This window comes from Maniola jurtina, chromosome 11 (genome assembly GCF_905333055.1).
Source record: "Maniola jurtina chromosome 11, ilManJurt1.1, whole genome shotgun sequence".
Lineage (NCBI taxonomy): Eukaryota > Metazoa > Arthropoda > Insecta > Lepidoptera > Nymphalidae > Maniola > Maniola jurtina.
In genome coordinates, this window is record NC_060039.1 from 11,816,368 (window position 1) to 11,835,954 (window position 19,587).

Genomic DNA, 19,587 nt, shown 5'->3' on the forward strand with positions numbered 1-19,587 from the left:
ATCATCACTTCCCATCAACTAGGTGATTCGCTAACTCAGTGTCTAACATTGAACGATAGCCACCGAGGTGGGTTGGTTCTACATGGCTGCTTCACTGGGTGATATTAAAATATTGTTTCGTAGAAAACCTTCAATGTATTTAAAAACAGGAAAAACAAAACCAATGCTCTAACTAGCATAGTTACTGGGTTCTGTACCCGACGGGTGCCAACGAGACCCTATTACTAGCCTCCGTTGTCCGTCCGTCCATCCGTGCGACCGTCTGTGGATCTGTCTGTCAGCGGGCTGTATCTCTTGAACCGTAATAGGTAGAAAGTTGAGATTTTCAAAGAAAATGTATTTCTATTGTCGCTATAAAAACAATTATACTAAAAATTTCCAAATGGCCGCCATGAACATTAAAAGAAAGTGTTATTTCTTGTACAATGGTACGGAACCCGTCGTGTGCACGTCCGACTCGCACTTGACTAACTTTTTACACGTCCTTTACTCTCTTACTCATTACTCTCGCTGCTCCTAAAGTAAATTAATTGATTCTGAATCTTATTTATTGGACAATATTACCAAGTGCGAGTCAGACTCGCGCGACGCGCACTGAGGGTTCCGTACTCGGGTATTTTTCCAACATTTGGCACGATAAATAAAAAAAACTATTATACATAAAAATAAATAAAAATCTGTTTTAGGATGAACAGGTAGGTAAAGCATTTGTGTAGTTATCTTATTTTGAAAATTGAAACACATTTTTTTTTTTTTTTTAAATGATGTAACCACGAATTCGCTGTTTTCAGATTTATTCCTGTACTTGTGCTATAAGCCCTACCTACCTACCAAATTTCATGATTCTAGGTCAACGGGAAGTACCTACCCTATAGGTTTCTTGACAGACAGACAGACTGACAACAAAGTGGTCCTATAAGGGTTCCGTTTTTCCATTTAAGGTACGGAAGCCTAAAAATGGCGTGCAAATCATAGAGGTCTCTGCTTACCCAAGTTAAATTGGCTCAGTTGTAAGCTTACATCGTGACAATCAGTTCCGAATTTAGCTTCGAACCCTATGCATGCCACTGTTTGGAAATAAGTTTTTAATTATGTTAGAATTATACCTATTATGAACGAAGCTATGCCTATAAACTTCAAAGCATCAAAAGAAAATCTACATTTTCGTAATTCAGCAGTAGGTACGTAGTCTCTAATTGAAATGAGTCTATCATGTTGTTATGAAAAGTTGTGCAAACTTCAAATTAACAAATACCTACTTATGTGAAGAGCCTTTTATTACAATTTTCAACAATTACTAGGATACTGTTGTGATTCAAATTGTCAATTGCACTCCACGGCTCCCATAATATTGTATGTACCGAGAGCTTGTAGAAAACTCTTATACAGTATTGTATCTGATTATAATAATATTAGCCTTACTAATAAACGTTGTTTAATGCATACATTTTGAGAGAGGACAGATTAAAGTCATTTCTCAAAATCAGTATGTTTTTTTAACGGGTACAGGTAGGTATGAGGAAATCCAAAACCATAGGAGATCGATACTGTCTTAGGAACTTTTAGGTCTTTTCTTGTGAAAACTGTTCGGTATAGTCCGTGTTTCGGTCAAGCGTGAGTTGTCCTTAATAAATGTTTTCAAGTATTTGTAAGTAACTGAATAGACATATTACGCGACAGGTCGAGACACTGAATTAGACTGAGGGAACTCTCGATTTGATTCCGAATCGACGATATGTCAAATATTAGGCTATGTTCACGTAAAATTAAAGAAAAAAACCGGCCAAGTGCGAGTCAGACTCGTGCACTGAGGGTTCCGTACCTACTCGGGTATTTTTTCCAACATTTTGTACTATAAATCAAAAACTATTATACATAAAAATAAATAAAATCTGTTTTAGAATGTACAGGTAGAGCCGATTCAATATGATACCCCACTTGGTATAGTTATCTTACTTTGAAAATTGAAACACATTTTAATTTTTACCCGACTACGGCAAAGCCGAAAGGAAGGGTTATGATTTTTTTAAATGATGTAACTGTACCAACCGTTTCATGCCCTTTCTGAGGCACGGGAGTGTAACAGCCAACTTGCCAAATCTGGGCTGCTACTGAAACTTTCCGGACAGAAAAATCTAATCATTTTTTTGGCCTGACCTGAGATTCGAGCCTCGTGATTCCCAGCTGAAGAAGCTAAACGAGGCATCATGTGAGCCTAGTGTCTCTTGGACTATTATTATTATCGACGGTTTTACTGTAGTTTTATTAACCATTGTAACCAAATACGAATCAAACGTTTGCAAGATGGCTTCCCAACCACAATGGCCGTTAAAATTTGAGGAGGTCACAAGAAGCTCTATGATATTCAGTCGCCTTAATGGTTCATATCCGACCATCTTAACTTTTAACAAACTCTGGTGGATCAACAATATTTTTTGGCCCAGCTACTCTTTCTTTTGTTTTTACATATCGTTTTACTCGGTCATCTATTACGATTTCAAATATAAAAACTATGCTGATGCTATCAGGAATGGCACTATGTCGATTGTTAGTTTAACTGTAGCCTTTAAGCATTTGCTTTTGCTTCGTCACCGTGTATCTATTAAAGATATTATTGAGAATATCGATCGAGATTATGAAGCAGCCAAGGATTTCACTGAGGCGGAAAAGAATACAGTTTTAAGATACGCCCGACTAGGAACAAATATTTGTAAATTCTGGGTTGTGATGTCCATAGTCACCGGTTTGTTGTTTCCAGTGAAGTCAATTGCTTTGATGGGGTACTACTATTTCAAAGGCGAATTCAAACTGATCCCTGTAATGGATTTAAGTTATCCTTTCATAAACGATTATAAAAATAATCCTGTTATGTTCTGTATTCTTTTCCTTTCTTGTGTCTGCTTCGCTATGTACGCCGCGACGTCTTACATTGCCTTTGATCCTCTGGTGCCAGCTATTGTGGCTCATATGTGTGGCCAGTTGGAATTAATTAGCAATAGAATGTTGAGACTCTTTTCGAATGCAAAAAGTGTGGATGAAATCGATGAAAATTTGAAGCAAATCAATATCAAGTTGATGGAAATTTACAGGTTTGTTATCGCAATTTGAACAATCTATACTAATAAATAAAATTGGAGTGTCTGTCTGTAATTTCGAAATAACTACCTCATATTAAGCTCATATGGTTATTTGAACGATACCATAACTGAATCACACGTTTTTAAAATTTTTGTCTGTCTGTCTGTCTGTCTATCTGTCTGTCTGTCTGTCTGTCTGTCTGTCTGTCTGTTTGAAAAGGCTAATCTTTGGAACGGCTGAACCGATTTTGACGGGACTTTCACAGGCAAGTAGAGGATTGACCAGGGCGTAAAATAGGCTACTTTTTTAACCGACTTTCAAAAAGGGAGTTGTGTTTTTCTACCTATGTACACCGAAATCTCCGAGATTTCTGAACCGATTTGCGTCATTTCTTTTTAAATCGATAGAGGAACTTTGCGACATTGTTTCATAAAAAATTTGGAGTCCAACTCCTCAATCCTGATGCTGCAGGGGATCTGACCAATCCACGCGGGCGAAACTGCGGGCATCATCTAGTATCTAATAAGTTTTAAATACTTCTCCTAACATTAACTTCTGTCTTCGTCCGCGTAGATATAATCTGACTCCAGGGTGTCCTATCTCCGTCCTTTTCATCAAGATATTATTTAGTTAAACATATTATTATCTTGACGAAATTTTTCCATGAAAAGAAGACAAGCGGAAAAGCAAACTCACATTTTTTAATTGAAGTAAGTGTGGATGAAAAGTCGATTTATTATTTACAGAATTATCAATACCGTGCAGAAAAACTTTGCTATCCTTTATGAGTTTGTCATGAAAACAACTACTTTCCTCATGTCGTTCAGCGCATTTCAAATTGTAGAGGTAAAATTTTGTGATGTATTTTTTGCTGTATTAGATATTTTTTATACCTGATGTAGGGATTACCTAATTGAAGATTAGCAGTTTTTTAAGTACTTACCTATATATCTGTTAGTAAGTGAAGATACAGTCTAAGATAGAGGAGCTAGCGAAAAAAAAAATACTTACTGATTTTTTAAGGAATCTTTTAGATAATTATTCTTGATTTAGTGTGAGCTTGAATTTAAATATAGACATTTTAGTAAAGTTATAAAAAAACACATTTTAATTTACTTGATTAATTTTAAAAATCTATGGAAATTCTAAAATTTAAGGAAGTAGTTATGTAATTTTAGTAAAGTTTAACTACTACTCCACTCTACTACTCTCTCTCTTACTTATTAAACCTTCTCTATGACATTTTCTGGATGACGCTAAAACCGCTTTATAAAAAAAAATACACCCTCAATTAATATAATTTTTGTAATTATTTTTTCGTTAATCATGAATTAATATGAACATTAAAGTACGTAATATGAAAAGGTTAAAAATAATAAAAAACATATTGTATTGAAACAATTTCATACTTGTGTAAAAGAAAACGCTTAAAACCCACCAATGACTTCGAATAGGTACAGCTCTATATACGTATACTAAATATAGCTCGATATAGGTATCTTCTAATGCGATCCACGTTCGTGATAAGTATTAAAATTCATTAATTATTATCATTTATTTTGATGGATACATTTTGTGACATAATTATATTCTGCATTCGAAATATAAATACAGCGAATCAAGGTCAAGGGTCCGAATAAAATCTGAAATAAAAACCGGTCAAGTACTTAACCACAAATTCAGATTTTTGGATTTTTTCCCTTTATTTGTGCTATAAAATAGTGTCGCATGCCAAACGTTATTCTAGATCAATGGGAAGAATCCTATAGGTTTTAATTCACTTGACCGGTCCTGACAGACACGATAAATAGACCGACAAACAGACAAACTCTGGACATACAGACAGACTCCTCCTTCGTGTTGAGTTAAGTTGTGCAAACTTCAAATTAATTAACATAAGTATCTATTGAAGAGCCTTTCATTTTGTCAATTCTACGGATCCCGTAATATTATATGGACCGAGAGCTTGTAGAAAATACTTAACAATAATAAACCAAAGAATATTTAATAGAACCCTTTAGGTACCTTCCTTATAATATATCAGCCTTTCGTCTTAAAGCGGGTGAATATTAAAAACGGCAAGTGCGAGTCAGACTAAGGCACCGAGGGTTCTGTACTCGCGTATTTTTTCCGACATTTTGCACGATTAATCAAAAACTCACTTCACGTAAAGCCCTTTCATATGATATCCCACTTGATTATCTTATTTTGAAAATTGAAAATACTAATTATTCATTCACTTTTGAGCACAATTTAATCATTTTTTTGTGATCTAATCACAAAATACTTGGTTTTCCAAATTTCATGATTCTAGGTATGCGGGAAGTACCTACCCTATAGGTTTTCTTGACAAACACGATAGATAGACAGATGGTCAGATGGACAGACGGTCAGACGGACAGATGGTCAGACGGACAGACAGACTGGCAGATAGACAGGAAACAAAGTGATCCTATAAGGGTTCCTTTTTCCTTTTGAGGTACGGAACTTTAAAAATCGATTCTTCAGTCATTTGACATTGGAAAAATTGTATAACTATACAACCGCTATTTATAAAACGTTTATTATTAAAAGGGTACAAGGCGTTGCGAAAGTACTGGATAAAAATAAAGTTACTTGAGTGGTTGTTCGGCATTGCCCGAATATGGCTGCAAGCTGGCCCATAAAATTGAAATGAAATGGATTTATTTATAATCATGAAGGACAGCATGTGCCACTTATGGTATATAACAAGACTGTACCACTACCGGTTCGGAAAGGAGATTCTACTGGGCCGAGCCGGAAAAAAAGGTATTTTTTACAAAAAATCAATTTTTACAATATGTATTTATACCATACTGCAATGTAACTATTACTACCTTGTGGACTGCCGAATGACTTTCTAGAAAATCATCGATTGATAATAATAACCGCGACTCAACAAATGTTCTTTAAGACAGTGTTTAAATTTTTGTAATGGCAAATCTAAGAACTATTTTGGAAAAATGTTATAATTTGCGTATACTCCACCGCACAAAGAATTTTTGCATTGACAATTTCTGGTATGTCGATTGTGTGAATCACTGTGCTTATATAAAGATTAATGACCTTTCTACCAAAGATCATGTTATTCTGGTGGTTTAAAAATTCTTTAGTTAGAATTGCAATTTCGGGACATTATAATCATCTGCAGTAGTAGCAAATCTTCTTTCGTAACATGAAACAGGTGCTGTGAACTGTGAAGTCAATTCCTGAAAACTTTAACTGTTCCTTCTATTGGCGTCACTCAGAAACGCAGGTATTATTTAAATATTTTTATCGAATTATTGTAATGTCCTCCCATAACCAACACAAAAACACAAGTTCAATGTGTAGAGGTTATCCGAGAGTTTTAATCTAAAAAAACCTAATGCCAAAATAAATAATTTAATTAGAGCTATCGAGAATCTAATTATCCAGTTCACAATCCAAATACCGAAAATATGCGATAACAGATTTTATGACATCGAATGAGCCAAATATCGATTTTATCAAACTGCCTGCATTAGATAAATTAATAATTTTATATTATTGTTGACAATTCAAATCAATTTTTAAAAGTAACCTTACACTTCCGACCGAATTTCGACCACGGTGACCAAACTCAACAAATACTAGCCAACTATGCAGGAGATAGTATAATGCACAAGTGTGTGCTCAAGCACAAGTGAACTGTCCATTCCCTCACTCTCATGGTTCGGTGAAATAGTAATCCGACACGACTGAAGAGAGATTAGGTGTAGGATCAGCGGTCAACGTCCTTTCTGAAGTATGGAAGTGAAACCGCCGACTTGCCAAATCATTTTTTACTAAGCATCCTTAACCTACTATGGCCTCTTGGACTATTATCGTCAGTTTTACTGTGGTTGTTCTAACCGTTGTACCCAAATACGGATCAGACATTTACAAGATGGCTACCCAGACACAATGTTAAAGCCGTGGCCGTTAAAGTTTGAGAAGGTCACAAGTAACTCTATGAAATTAAGTCGCCTTAATGGAACATGTTCGACCATCGTAACGTAACTTACAACAAACGTTGGTGAATCAAAAATATTTTTTGGCCCAGCTACTCTTTCTTTTGCTTTTACATATCGTTTTACTCGGTAATCATCGATTTCAAGTGTAAAAACTACGCAGATGCCATTAGGAATGGTACGATGTCGATTGTTGGTTTAACTGTAGCCTTTAACAGGGCTCTCTCCGTCACTTACTCTATACAATCGTATTTCAAATGTCATTTGAATATTAATGCAACCAAAGTCCATGTTTTGCAGACATATTCTAGAAACTAATATCTGTGCCTGTGGTGTTTTAGATTTTTCTAAAAATATGAAGTTTTAAAATTACAGGGGCTCAAAGATTTGTATGTGAATTTTTAAGACCGCGTAACTTTGAAACCGAATATTTTAACAGAAATCTGGAAAACCACAGATATAGATATTAGTTTCTAGAATATGTCTGCAAAATTTCATAAACTTTGGTTGCTTAATATTCAAATGAAATTGGAATTACGTTTGTATGGAGCGAGTGACGGAGAGACCCCTCTTAAGCATTTACTGCTGCTTCGTCACCGTGCATCATTAGAGAGATTATTGAGATTATCGACAGAGATTATGAAGCAGCCCGAACATTTCACTGGGGAGGAGAAGAATACAGTTTTAAGATATGCTCAACTTGGAACAAACATTAGTTACTTCTGAGCTGTGATGGCCATAATCACTGGTTTGTTATTTCCAGTGAAGTCAATTGCTTTGATGAGGTACTAGTATTTTAAAGGCCAATTCAAACTTGTCCCTCTATTGGATTTAAGCTATCATTTCTTAAACGAGTATAAAAATATTCCTGTAATGTTCTTCATTCTTTTCCTTTCTTGTTTCTGCTTCGATTTATACGCCGAGATGTTTTACATTGGCTTTGATCCTCTGGTGCCAGCTATTTTGTCTCATATGTGCGGCCAGTTGGAATTGATCAGCAATAGCTTATTGAAAGTCTTTTCAAATGCGAAAAATGTGGAGGAAATTGATGAAAATTTGAAGCAAATCAATATCAAATTGATGTAAATTTTCAGGTTTGCTATCACAATTTATAACAGTATCTAACATTTTTTTTTAAAATATTTTCCACTAACATTTGTCCACGATCTATCTGCGTGGATATGTCGTTCTACAAGGTGTTCTATCTTCGTCTTTTTCGTCAAAATACTACCTACTCCGTTGTATATAAGTACATCTTGACATTTTGCCGTGGAAAAAAAGGCAAATAGAAAATACAGTCACTTGAATTATTGAAATCGCGGATTGAATTTGTTTTATTATTTACAGAATAATCAATACCGTGCAAAAAAACTTTGCTGTCTTTTATGAATATATCATGAAAACAACTACTTTCCTCATATCGTTTAGCGCATTTCAAATTGTAGAGGTACAATTTTGTAATTTATTTTATGCTGAATTTAACATTTTTAATCAACCTGACTTAGGAATTTCAAAGTGAAGATGCAGTTTAAGACAAAGTATGCTTGCATTAAAGATACGTACTGATTTTCATAATACACTTAGTAAAATTGTAAAAATTATTAAGTTTATTAAAATAATTTTTATTAAGTTTGGTAAAATAATTTTGGTGATATAGGCCATAAAATTACTAACAAATGTCTACGTAGTAAACCTTCTTGACGTTGAAAAACACTTTAAAAACTATGTTGTCAAACCCTCTATCAATATTATTTTTGTGTGAAATATGAATTTATCATATTTATAAAATAAAAACGTTAAAACAACAAAAATATTAAATATTAAATTGCAAATATGAAATTGTTTCATATTTGCATAAAAGAAAACGTTTAAAAATTCACCAATGACTTAGAATAGGTACACCCTGTATACACAACAAATATATCTAAAAGTACCTAGATACTAGTGCGATCGGCGTTCATGATAATATGATAATTTTCAAAATTCATAATTATCATTTTTTGATAGGTACATTTATGAAATGTATTTCTATTCTAATAATAGTAAATACAGCGAATCAAGGTCAAGGTCATCTAGACCTAAACCTCATCATTGCTTTTTATTAGGGTTCCGTACCCGAAGGATGCCAAGAGAGCCCTATTACTAAGCCTCCGTCAATGTGTATTTCCATTGCCGCTACAACACCAAGTAATAAAAACCGGTCAAGTGCGAGTTGGGCCTCGCTTTTTTAGGGTTCCGTCATCATATTTTTGGTGTATGAAATATTTCCATTCCGAGCTAGAACATCGCAATAAACCGTGAAAGACAAACCCAAAAAATGTTCATTTGTCACAGTCACAGCTCACAAACTGTTTCATAAATCGTTATTTTCAGTATTTGTTGTTTAAATTCAGTACATATGGTACATAATATGTCGAAATCACATATTCCTAACCAGTTTAGTTTTTGAGATAGCCCCCGTCACATAAATGATCTAAAACTGATAACTTTGACAGATTTGCATTTGTTTCCCATTGAAGTCGGTGTCTAATCTTTATTTCTTGTATTCTTAATCCACAGGGTCTGAAGCACAATGGGATATCGGTGGAGTTCGTCTCATTCTTCTTCGGCAGTATCTTGCACTTCTACAGCCCGTGCTACTTCAGCAATCTCTTGATGGATAAGGTCATTAGATAACAATATAATTACAGTTTGATAAAAATAAGCAATCGTTATCAAAATGGCACATTACTCAATACTCATGCTTACATAATTAAAGAATTACTTTAATCTATACTAATAAATAAAATTGAAGTGTCTGTCTGTAATTTCGAAATAACTACCTCATATTAAGCTCATAGGGTTATTTGAACGATACCATAACTGAATCACCCGGTTTCAAAATTTTTGTCTGTCTGTCTGTCTGTCTGTTTGTCTGTCTGTCTGTCTGTCTGTTTGAAAAGGCTAATCTTTGGAACGGCTGAACCGATTTTGACGGGATTTTCACAGACAAATAGAGGATTCATCAGGGCGTAACATAGGCTACTTTTTTAACCGACTTTTAAAAAAGGGAGTTGTGTTTTTCTACCTATGTACATCGAAATCTCCGAGATTTCTGAACCGATTTGCGTCATTTCTTTTTTAATCGATAGAGGAACTTTGCAACATTGTTTCATAAAAAAATTGGATTCCAACTCCTCAATCCTGATACTGCAGGGGATCTGACCAATCCACGCGGGCGAAGCTGCGGGCATCAGCTAGTCTAAATATATAAAAGGAACAGCTGATTGACTGATCTATCAACGCACAGCTCAAACTAATGGACGGATCTGGGCATGCAGATAGTTATTATGACGTAGACATCCGCTAAGAAAGGATTTTTGAATATTTAACCCCTAAGGGAGTAAAATAGGGGTTCGAAATTTGTGTAGTCCGTGCGGACGAAGTTGCCGGCTTAAGCTAGTAGGTAATATACAAGGTAATATCCGCGTGCACTTTTCGGTACAAGATCATCGTTCTAGCACTTTCGAACCGCAACGTCTATAACAATTTTTCGAACTTTATGCCCCGCTCATTGTCACTTCATTCGCAATCCCTTGAACTACCTATGTCGGTTACTTTAGTTCTCCTACGGATCTCCTCATTTCTGATTAGAACCTCCAACTCTCCATCGCGAGCACGTCTTGTCCACTACATCTCTTGCCTTGCTCTTGGATAGTAAGCGTTGAGATTGGTTGCTTTAACCGTTAAACAGGTTATCATAGATATATTTTATTGAATTAAGAATTAGTTTGGACCATCAAAAGGAGTAATTCTGCCTGCATCTTGGGTACAATGCCTCGCTGCGGTGGTCTCACGGTCGGTGATTTAATTTAATTTGTTTTAGTTTTTAATTTAATATTTTTTTTTGGTTTTAGTGTAGATTAAAGTTTATTTTATAGAATTTTGAGCCTCGATAGCTCAACGTTTGAACAGCGGACTGAATTCCAAAAGGTCGGCGGTTCAAACCCCACCCGTTGCACTATTGCCTCACCCACAATTATCAGTTATTATTGTACCTAATCCAGTATATTAAATATATTATTTATTTTATTGAATGTACATTTTAATATGCAGAAGACACTTTGTACGTATGTTTTTTGAACAACAAACAATTTATTTATTTATCTTATCTTAGAGTGAAGAACTACGTCAGGCTATTTACTCCTGCGGTTGGGAACTGCAGCCCGACATCAGAATCAGGAAGACCATCCTACTGATGCTGACCAAGACAACGAAATCCGTTGTCATCAGGACTGTGTTCGTGCCAATCTGCTTGGATACATTTGCGGAGGTATCTGCTTTAAACTTACCTGGCATGGTTACTGTAGTAGCCTAATGGTTAAGACGTCTTTGCAGGGGTCCGATCACGCATCTTTGACTATTTAGGTTATCTGCGTTTTAGGCAATTAAATATGATTTGTTTCAAAGGTGAAGGAAAAAATCGTTAGCAAATCTGCGTATCTGAGAGTTCACCATAATATTTTCAAAGGTGTGTAAGGTATGCCAGTCCACACTTGGGCCAGCGTGGTAGACTAGGGTCAAAACCTTTTCATTCTGGCGATGGTGATGAAAGCTACGCGTGTTCTGGCTTTTGACACTTACTTGACTAGCTTTCCTTTTTAACTGATTTCGAAATAAAAACCAGCCAAGTGCGAGTCAATTTACTTATTCATTTAATTATTTATTTATTTAATTTCATGATTCTAGGTCAACGGGAAGTAACTACCTTATAGGTTTCTTGACAGACACAACGAACGGACGGACGGACAGACAGACAGACAACAAAGTGATCCTATAAGGGTTCCGTTTTTCCTTTTGAGGTACGGAACCCTAAAAACCAGGGCTCCTCAACCGGCGCGGGCGGAAAGCGACAGGCCAAGTTCCTGTTTTTTTTTTTACATTAAATCTAACACTTAGGAATCTGGGAAGAAAGAATCTGGGAAGAAGAAATCTGGGAACTGAAATAATCTATAAAGTTTGATTATAGATGGCGCGCCAGGCATATGGAATCTACAACCTTATGAATGCGGCGTGGGGATAGTTCAATACTATTCAAAATCGTTAGATATAAATATGTAATTACGTTATAATTCACTTTAATTAATCAGGTATAAAGCTACACCAATTTTGCACGCATTTTTTGTCCCTATAATAATTGTAGGTACCTAATCTAAATAAATAGTTTACATAGTTAGGTGAATAGATAAAAAATTGATTAATAAGTAATTTTAATTTTTCTCTAAATTAACGCAAACTAGGCTAAAATAGCAAAAATATTGTAAAGAATGCATCTTATCATCCGCCCGAATTGTGACCGAAATCCGCCCTATGAACTAAGAAAAATAAAAGGCAAAATATCAAATATTCTATTTTATTTCAGCATTTTGCTTGTACGAGTAATTATGTAATTAAAATTGTCTTTACTCTAATGAAGACCAAGTTTGTTCTAGTGGATTCACTTCAAACAATATAAAAAGTATAATTTAACAGGGCTCTCTCCGTCACTCGTTTCATACAATCGTAGTTCCAATTTCATTTGAATATTAAGCAACCAAAGTCCATGAAATTTTGCAGACATATTCTAGAAACTAATATCTGTGTCTGTGGTGTTTTAGATTTTTCTAAAAATATGTAGTTTTAAAATTACAGGGGCTCAAAGATTTGTATGAAAATTTTTAAGACCGCGTAACTTTGAAACCGAATATTTTAACAGAAATCTGGAAAACTACAGACATAGATATTAGTTTCTAGAATATGTCTGCAAAATTTCATGGACTTTGGTTGCTTAATATTCAAATGAAATTGGAACTACGATTGTATGAAACGAGTGACGGAGAGAGCCCTCTTAAGGTGTAAATCTTCTTTCAGCGCGCAAAATAAAAGGTGACTGGCGAACTAAGCACGCAACGGCCCAGCCACTACGCCGCCGCGCGAAATATTTAACGCACCGTTGCTTGCGTTACTTATTTCATTCCCTTGAACGAAACCTAACATAAATAGGATCTTTAGCGTGCAGCAATATGTCTACTCTATATTCAATATCGGAGGGTTTAGTCACTGGCTCCAGGCGGTATTTCCTGAGAAGGGTTGACATCGTTATCTTCAACTCCAGCATTGCGAATTTTTGACCTAAAATGTAAAAATACAGGGTGAAAAGGTTTTAATAATATTATTTTCTTCAGGCGATTGTTTTCCTTTGCCTGATATCTCACTTATTGCTACGAGTACGTGGTGATGCAGTCGAAGATGGAAACGGGTTTACTTGAAAGTGGTATGGCAATTTTTACTAAACGCATACCCCTTATCGGTTTCTGCATGATATCATCGTGTCGGGACGCTAAATCACTTAGGGGCTTTGCCGATAGAGTAAGTAGTATTTGGTAATTAGTAGCCACCGTAGCCCCCTACCAGACCAGACCAGAGATAATTTAGAAATTATAAATTCCTAAACTGCCCCTGCCAACCTAGACCATAAGATCACAGCGCTCACCACTGCGCCAGAGAAGTCTAAGAACTTAAAATACCCATATTACGAAATTATAAACCCTAATTATAAAATGCGAAACTGTTTGTTTGTTGGTTTGTCCTTCAATCAGGCAGCAATGGAGCAATGAATCAACGGGATTTCTTGCATGAATAGATACAGTTAAAGACATGGAGAGTGGCATAGGCTTTATATCCCGGAAAATCAAAGAATTCCAGTGGAATTTTTAAAAATCCTTAGGCGGATGAAGTCGTGCATCATCTAGTCTGCTAATAAGAAAGAAACATTATTCAAAAGAAATGATCTGCAATGGCAAGATATTGCGCAAGTGATGCGATGTGTTGCGAGCTGTACTCGAGAACAAATATGTTCTCTACCTTGATACTTCCGGGTCGCAGCTGAAAATCAGGGACCTGCATTTAATGCGTGTTAACGCGTGTGATGTAAGACAATGCTGAGCTGTACTGTACACACATTTGGGATGGTGTCACAGATGAAAATGTAAATTTGTATGCTTTGTTTTTTTTTTTTTTTAAGTGCGGAAACCAGCCCAGAGACAAGATGCTTTGTTTTTATCTGTGACACCAACAACAAATAAATGCATTTTTTCTTTCTTTCTTACCTACCTAAATGCACGGTAAGGGGAAATACATACCAATACAATTCCGCAGTCCTGCGCTAAATGGTAAATAAGCATATGGATTCCGGTTCAGGCTATTTTCTGGCAGGAATCGGTCTGGATCGAAGCGTTCAGGGTCTGGGTACAGATCAGCTCGGTGGTGCAAGTCATATATGCTAATGAAGCAGTCCGTGTACGCTGGCACCATGTAACCACCTGAAAAATCAATCAAAATCTAGCTATACAATATACCTACCTATATTTAGTAATTTTACGTACATAATAATATCAATTCAATCACTAGCCGAAATAATATTAAATATTCATCCATGTACTCCATACTAATATTGTAAATGCGAAAGTGTGTCTGTCTGTCTGGTAGCTTTTCACGGCCCATCTGTTTAACCGATTTTAAAGAAATTTGGTACATAGTTAGCTTACATCCCGGGGACGGACGTAGGCTACTTTTTATACCGGAAAATCAAAGAGTTCCTACGGGATTCTTAAAGATGAAAGGAACAGAGTTAGCTTTCATCCCGAGGACGGACGTAGGCTACTTTTTATCCGGGAAAAGCAAAGAGTTCCCACGGGATTTACAAAAACCTAAATCCACGTGGACAAAGTCGCGGCCATCATCTAGTATACTACATATATTTTGTATTTTTACGTACATAATACTAATTCAGTCACCATAAATTATTATTATTAGTAGAATGTAATACGGTTGCCTAGTATTTTTCCCTAAATTACTAAAATAAAAGAAATAGGCACAGATAATTAAATAATTTGAAAATTGTATATTGTGTGTAGCCCCACTTCACTCAGTATTCAATACTTGAGGCTTCAGGCATTTCACACAGATGAAATTAGAAATGTAAATGTACCTACTCAAAACAGTATCCTTCACGAGGTGTCTCATAATCAGCGGTGCAATGGCATATATCCTCAGGGTCTCCTTGATACAGTTTTCCAAGTATTTCATCTCGTTCAAATCTTCCGTTGTTGGCAATCGCTGGGAGTCGCCGAAAATTCGCTGCTGCTCTTTGTACAATTTGTCCTACACATATTTTTTTTATTAAGGTCAAAGAATTATTACAATACGTCGGTGAGGGTGCCGGATAAAACTATTTGGTGGTGCAGACGACAACGGACGGAGACGGAGTTATTGTGATTGCTAGGGAGATGATTAGGTACTTTAATCGTCATCACCCTCCTCGTTTCTGGTTCGCAACAAATAATCGAATCAAATCAAATCAAATCAAATCAAATTTCTTTATTGCGAATTTGGGTAAACAGTGGAGATGTTACAAAGATAAAAAGGTACAGCCAAATTCTGCTTATAAGCATGCAATATGTTACATTAAATTAAGATACATTTTGGTCACACAAAAAATAAATAAAAATAATAATAATTAAATAATAATAGCAAAATGTCCAAAATTAAAATACAGTTATAACTTTTCTGAGAGGTAATCATTAATTGAGTAATATGTCTTTTCTAATAATAGTTTTTTCAATTTTCTCTTAAATAAAGGCAGTTCATGGGTCTCAATTATATAGCTGGGCAAGTGATTATACAAAAGTGGCCCAGTGGAAAAAAAACTTTTAGAAAAATGAGCAGTTCTACAAGAAGGGTGCTGTAGTTTATACGCATGTCTTTTACTTTTGAGATTTTTATACAAGTCCAAGTTTTGTTTAATAAAAATGATAGTCTCATAGATATACATACATGGCATAGTCAAAATATTATACTTCTCAAAATAGGGTACACAACTGTCCGTCATTTTTAATCTAAATATTGCCCTTAGACATTTCTTTTGCGCTTTGAATGCAGCCTCTTTTTCTGTAGAATTACCCCAGAATATAATGCAATATCTCAATAGTGAGGCAACATATCCATGATAAACCGTCAATAGTGCTGGTACATTAACCGTTTTACCTAGCATATAAAGTGCAAAGGTGAATTGGTTCAGCTTAGTGCAAATATGAGTTACATGCTCTTTCCAATTTAGGTTACAATTAATATTCAGTCCTAAAAATTTCGTTACATTCACTTCATTGATAGGTTTGCCCTCATAATTTATATCCAAAGCACACGACCTGTTTTCTCTAAGTGTAAAACTCATGAGATTGGTTTTATCTAAGTTAATTTTAAGTTTGTTACAATGTAGCCAATTTATGATTATATCTAAGGTATGGTTAATATTACTTTTAAGGTCATTTATGTTTTTGTTTGCAAATATAACAGTACTATCATCAGCAAATAATACCATGTCATGCTGAGTCACATGCCTCGGTAGATCATTGATATAGATAATGAATAGTAGAGGACCCAAGATACTACCTTGAGGAACGCCGCGTTGAATCACTCTCGACTGTGAATGATAATTAATTTGCTTTTTATATTTCCAGCAGATTTTAGATATCTGAGTTATTTGTCTTCTATTTGTCAAATATGATTTTATAAGGTCTAATACATTTCCTCTCACACCGTATGCATAAAGTTTATTTAATAATACGTCATGATCGACGAAGTCGAATGCCTTGGTTAAATCCATAAATAAACGCAACTCCTTCCGTGCGATTCCCCTCCCCTTTTGATGGATGGTAGCTTTTCGACAGCACTCCACTAATAGATTTTTTGTCATCCCTTTGATAAAACCTGAAAGTCGTAAAGTATAAGTACTTACTTGTATTTCAGGTTCATTTGCAATTGCCATTGTCATATAAGTGTGTGTCAAGGTAGTGGTATCAAAACCCTGTAAAAAAATAAGCAAATAAATAACGATACTCATTTGGTTTGCTACAATAATGCAATCTTGATGCCTTCTTTTCCTTTATTCTCGCATGTTTCTTACATAATAATACCTATAATATTATGTCACAGCCTTCTTAGTAGAAAGTATTTTTTACGTTTTTTATTCCATTACACACTAGCCCTTGATTGTGATCTTACCTGGTGGAAAGTAATGATGCAGTCTAAGATAGCAGTGCTAACTAGTAACTAACTTGGAAGGGTTATGGTAGTTTATATTAAACTTCTATCACCCCTTATCCTTGAAGACTACAATAACTTAAAGTGTACTAAAATCTAAATTTCAATTTTGAATGAAATTGCTTATTACCGCAAACATAAACGTATCAACTTCTTCTCGAATGCCCTCACTGTTTATTAATCCAGTTTTCTCATTTCTAAGTAACAAGTCTAACATAGCCAAATTTTCATTGTTATCATAAGTTACAGAATCATTATTATCATCAACTTGTTTGATGTTATTGTCTTCCAACATCTTTCTTCTATCGTTAATTACGTTGGTCGTTAATTGATGTAAATCATCAACTGCAGATTTTTGAATCTTTGCAAGTTTGGTCAAGTTGAATATGAAGTTGTTCTGTAGCCATGCTTTGGCCATCCTCAATGCAAAGCATTCTCCGAATGTAGATGCAGATTGGAAATATCTTTTCATCAGAGGGCTGTCTTCGACCATGGAAAGGCCCATTGAAGTTTCTGGAAAGGCAAATTGGCTCAAAATACGACGTCGTATAGTTATGGTTAAAAAAAGGTGGGTTTCGACTATGGAATGGTTGACTCGAATTTTGCACACTATACATTGCGGGTTTGAAAAATACTAAACGACTAAAACTACAAAATAAGGCAATTTATTTATTGAAGTTATTGGCATTGGATTGTGTTTAGGTATAAAATAATAACGCTGTATATCAGCATCAAAATTGTTCAAGAATCAATCCCATACCTACCGCAAACTATACGTAATGCCATGGGATAGACAAGCGTCATCACATCCGTCTTATCTTTGACAGTTTCTTTCTCCACTCGTTTCACCAGACGCTCCGCTCCAGCCTTGAAAATTTCCGCATATTTCTTTAGAATGTTGAAGTGGAATGCTTTCGTTAGCATTTTTCTACGTTGTTGCCATTTACTACCTGTGCAAAAACAAGAATAGTTCCTTTAATAATTTATAGCAAATGGTGCAATAGAATCTGATATTACCAATTTAACCAATGACTTACAATTAAATACAGACTAATCAAAAGCGGCTACGAAAATATTCGCCTCGCTTAGCCGCAGCCGAGTGATCAATGGACTGAATTTTAATATAGGAAGTTACTCACCTAAGCTAATCAGTAGTCCATCTCCAAGCCACGCGGCAAGAAATATATATGGGACTTTTTTATTGGTGCATTCAAGTGACGAAGAGAGTATTTTCTGAAAAACCAGTATTTTAGTTTAAATTACTTTTATTTATTTATTTATGTCACATTACATTTTTGAAAACCTTCAAAAATTCGAAAACTAGCTAATTTTCTAACTGCTATTAATAGCAATCATAGGGGATATATACTATCGATAAGAAGTTTTGTAATAACAACAACACCGATTGTGGAAGAACAACATGCACTTGTTCAGTTAGGGGTTGGAGGATTAATGGAGGTAAGTTTTACTAACCTCAATATCTTCAGGGTTAGAGATGTTCACAATCCGCGTGTTAAGGCCATGGATTTGGCTGATATGGCCATATTTCTTTGGCATAGATCGCATGACTTTGAACAACTTATCTGTAATAAAAATAAGCATTGAATTCAGTATCTTCTCCTTTTTGGCTTTTCATTACTAGGATAGGTATTTATATTTAATTTCTTAGAACAAGTAATATCCAAAAATTATAGGTGCGTGCCCGGATTCGAACCCCAAACCAACGTCATAATATATCGACTATACAAAGTCGTAATATTATAAATACGAAGTGTGTCTGTCTGTCTGCTAGCTTTACACGGCCCAACAGTTAAACCGATTTGGATGAAATTTGGTACAGAGTTAGGTTATACCCCGGGGAAGGACATTGGTTACTTTTCACCCCGGAAATCATAGAGTTTCCACGGGATTCTTAAAGTCCTATCCGTTCAACCGACTTAAGTGCATATTTGGCACAGAGGTAGCTTGCGTCCCGGAAATTGATACAGGCAACTTTTATACCGGAAAAAGAGTCTAAATCAATCAATCGGGGTCGCGGGCATCATGTTGTTGTAAATAAATGAGAAAATTGTTTTGATACAATTTAAGTATGGCAATGTTCTTTTCTATTGGAATGCATAGAATAATAAATGACTTACCTGATGGTACAGCATAATTCAATGAATTCCCAATGATAGGCCATGCTGGTGGGCCGGGAATCCTCCTCATTAACCGACCAGGTCGGCTGTAGCGTTCATATAACGCATATACTACAATAGATAATACACCAAAGAAAAATGTTACGAGAAACATGTCGTACTAAATGCCTGCTTGGTCACTGAATAGATCCTTGAGTTGCAAATTCCAAACAAATCTAAGACGGTCATCCATAAATTTTACTTACGATTTAAGTGTTCCG

The 19,587-nt window shown here is 35.4% G+C and overlaps 2 protein-coding genes across 2 annotated transcripts; one reads left to right on the plus strand and one right to left on the minus strand.

Annotated features, from left to right (window-relative positions):
* The first annotated feature begins 2,304 nt into the window (after positions 1 to 2,304).
* LOC123869741 (odorant receptor 2a-like) lies at positions 2,305 to 12,165 on the plus strand. Its single transcript, XM_045912740.1, has 5 exons — positions 2,305 to 3,089; positions 3,825 to 3,924; positions 9,630 to 9,734; positions 11,227 to 11,382; positions 12,079 to 12,165. Exons 1-5 carry the CDS (start codon positions 2,305 to 2,307, stop codon positions 12,130 to 12,132), a joined length of 1,200 nt encoding a protein of 399 aa, XP_045768696.1. The 3' UTR covers positions 12,133 to 12,165.
* Positions 12,166 to 12,942: 777 nt separating this feature from the next.
* Positions 12,943 to 19,531, minus strand: LOC123869448 (cytochrome P450 4C1-like). The gene is made up of 9 exons (XM_045912375.1): positions 19,328 to 19,531; positions 18,663 to 18,772; positions 18,329 to 18,422; positions 17,954 to 18,139; positions 17,320 to 17,702; positions 16,885 to 16,953; positions 15,083 to 15,251; positions 14,231 to 14,410; positions 12,943 to 13,220 (listed from the first exon to the last, which is right to left on the minus strand). The coding sequence occupies exons 1-9, from the start codon at positions 19,479 to 19,481 to the stop codon at positions 13,060 to 13,062; spliced, it is 1,506 nt and encodes a 501-aa protein (XP_045768331.1). The 5' UTR covers positions 19,482 to 19,531; the 3' UTR covers positions 12,943 to 13,059.
* Positions 19,532 to 19,587: the final 56 nt, after the last annotated feature.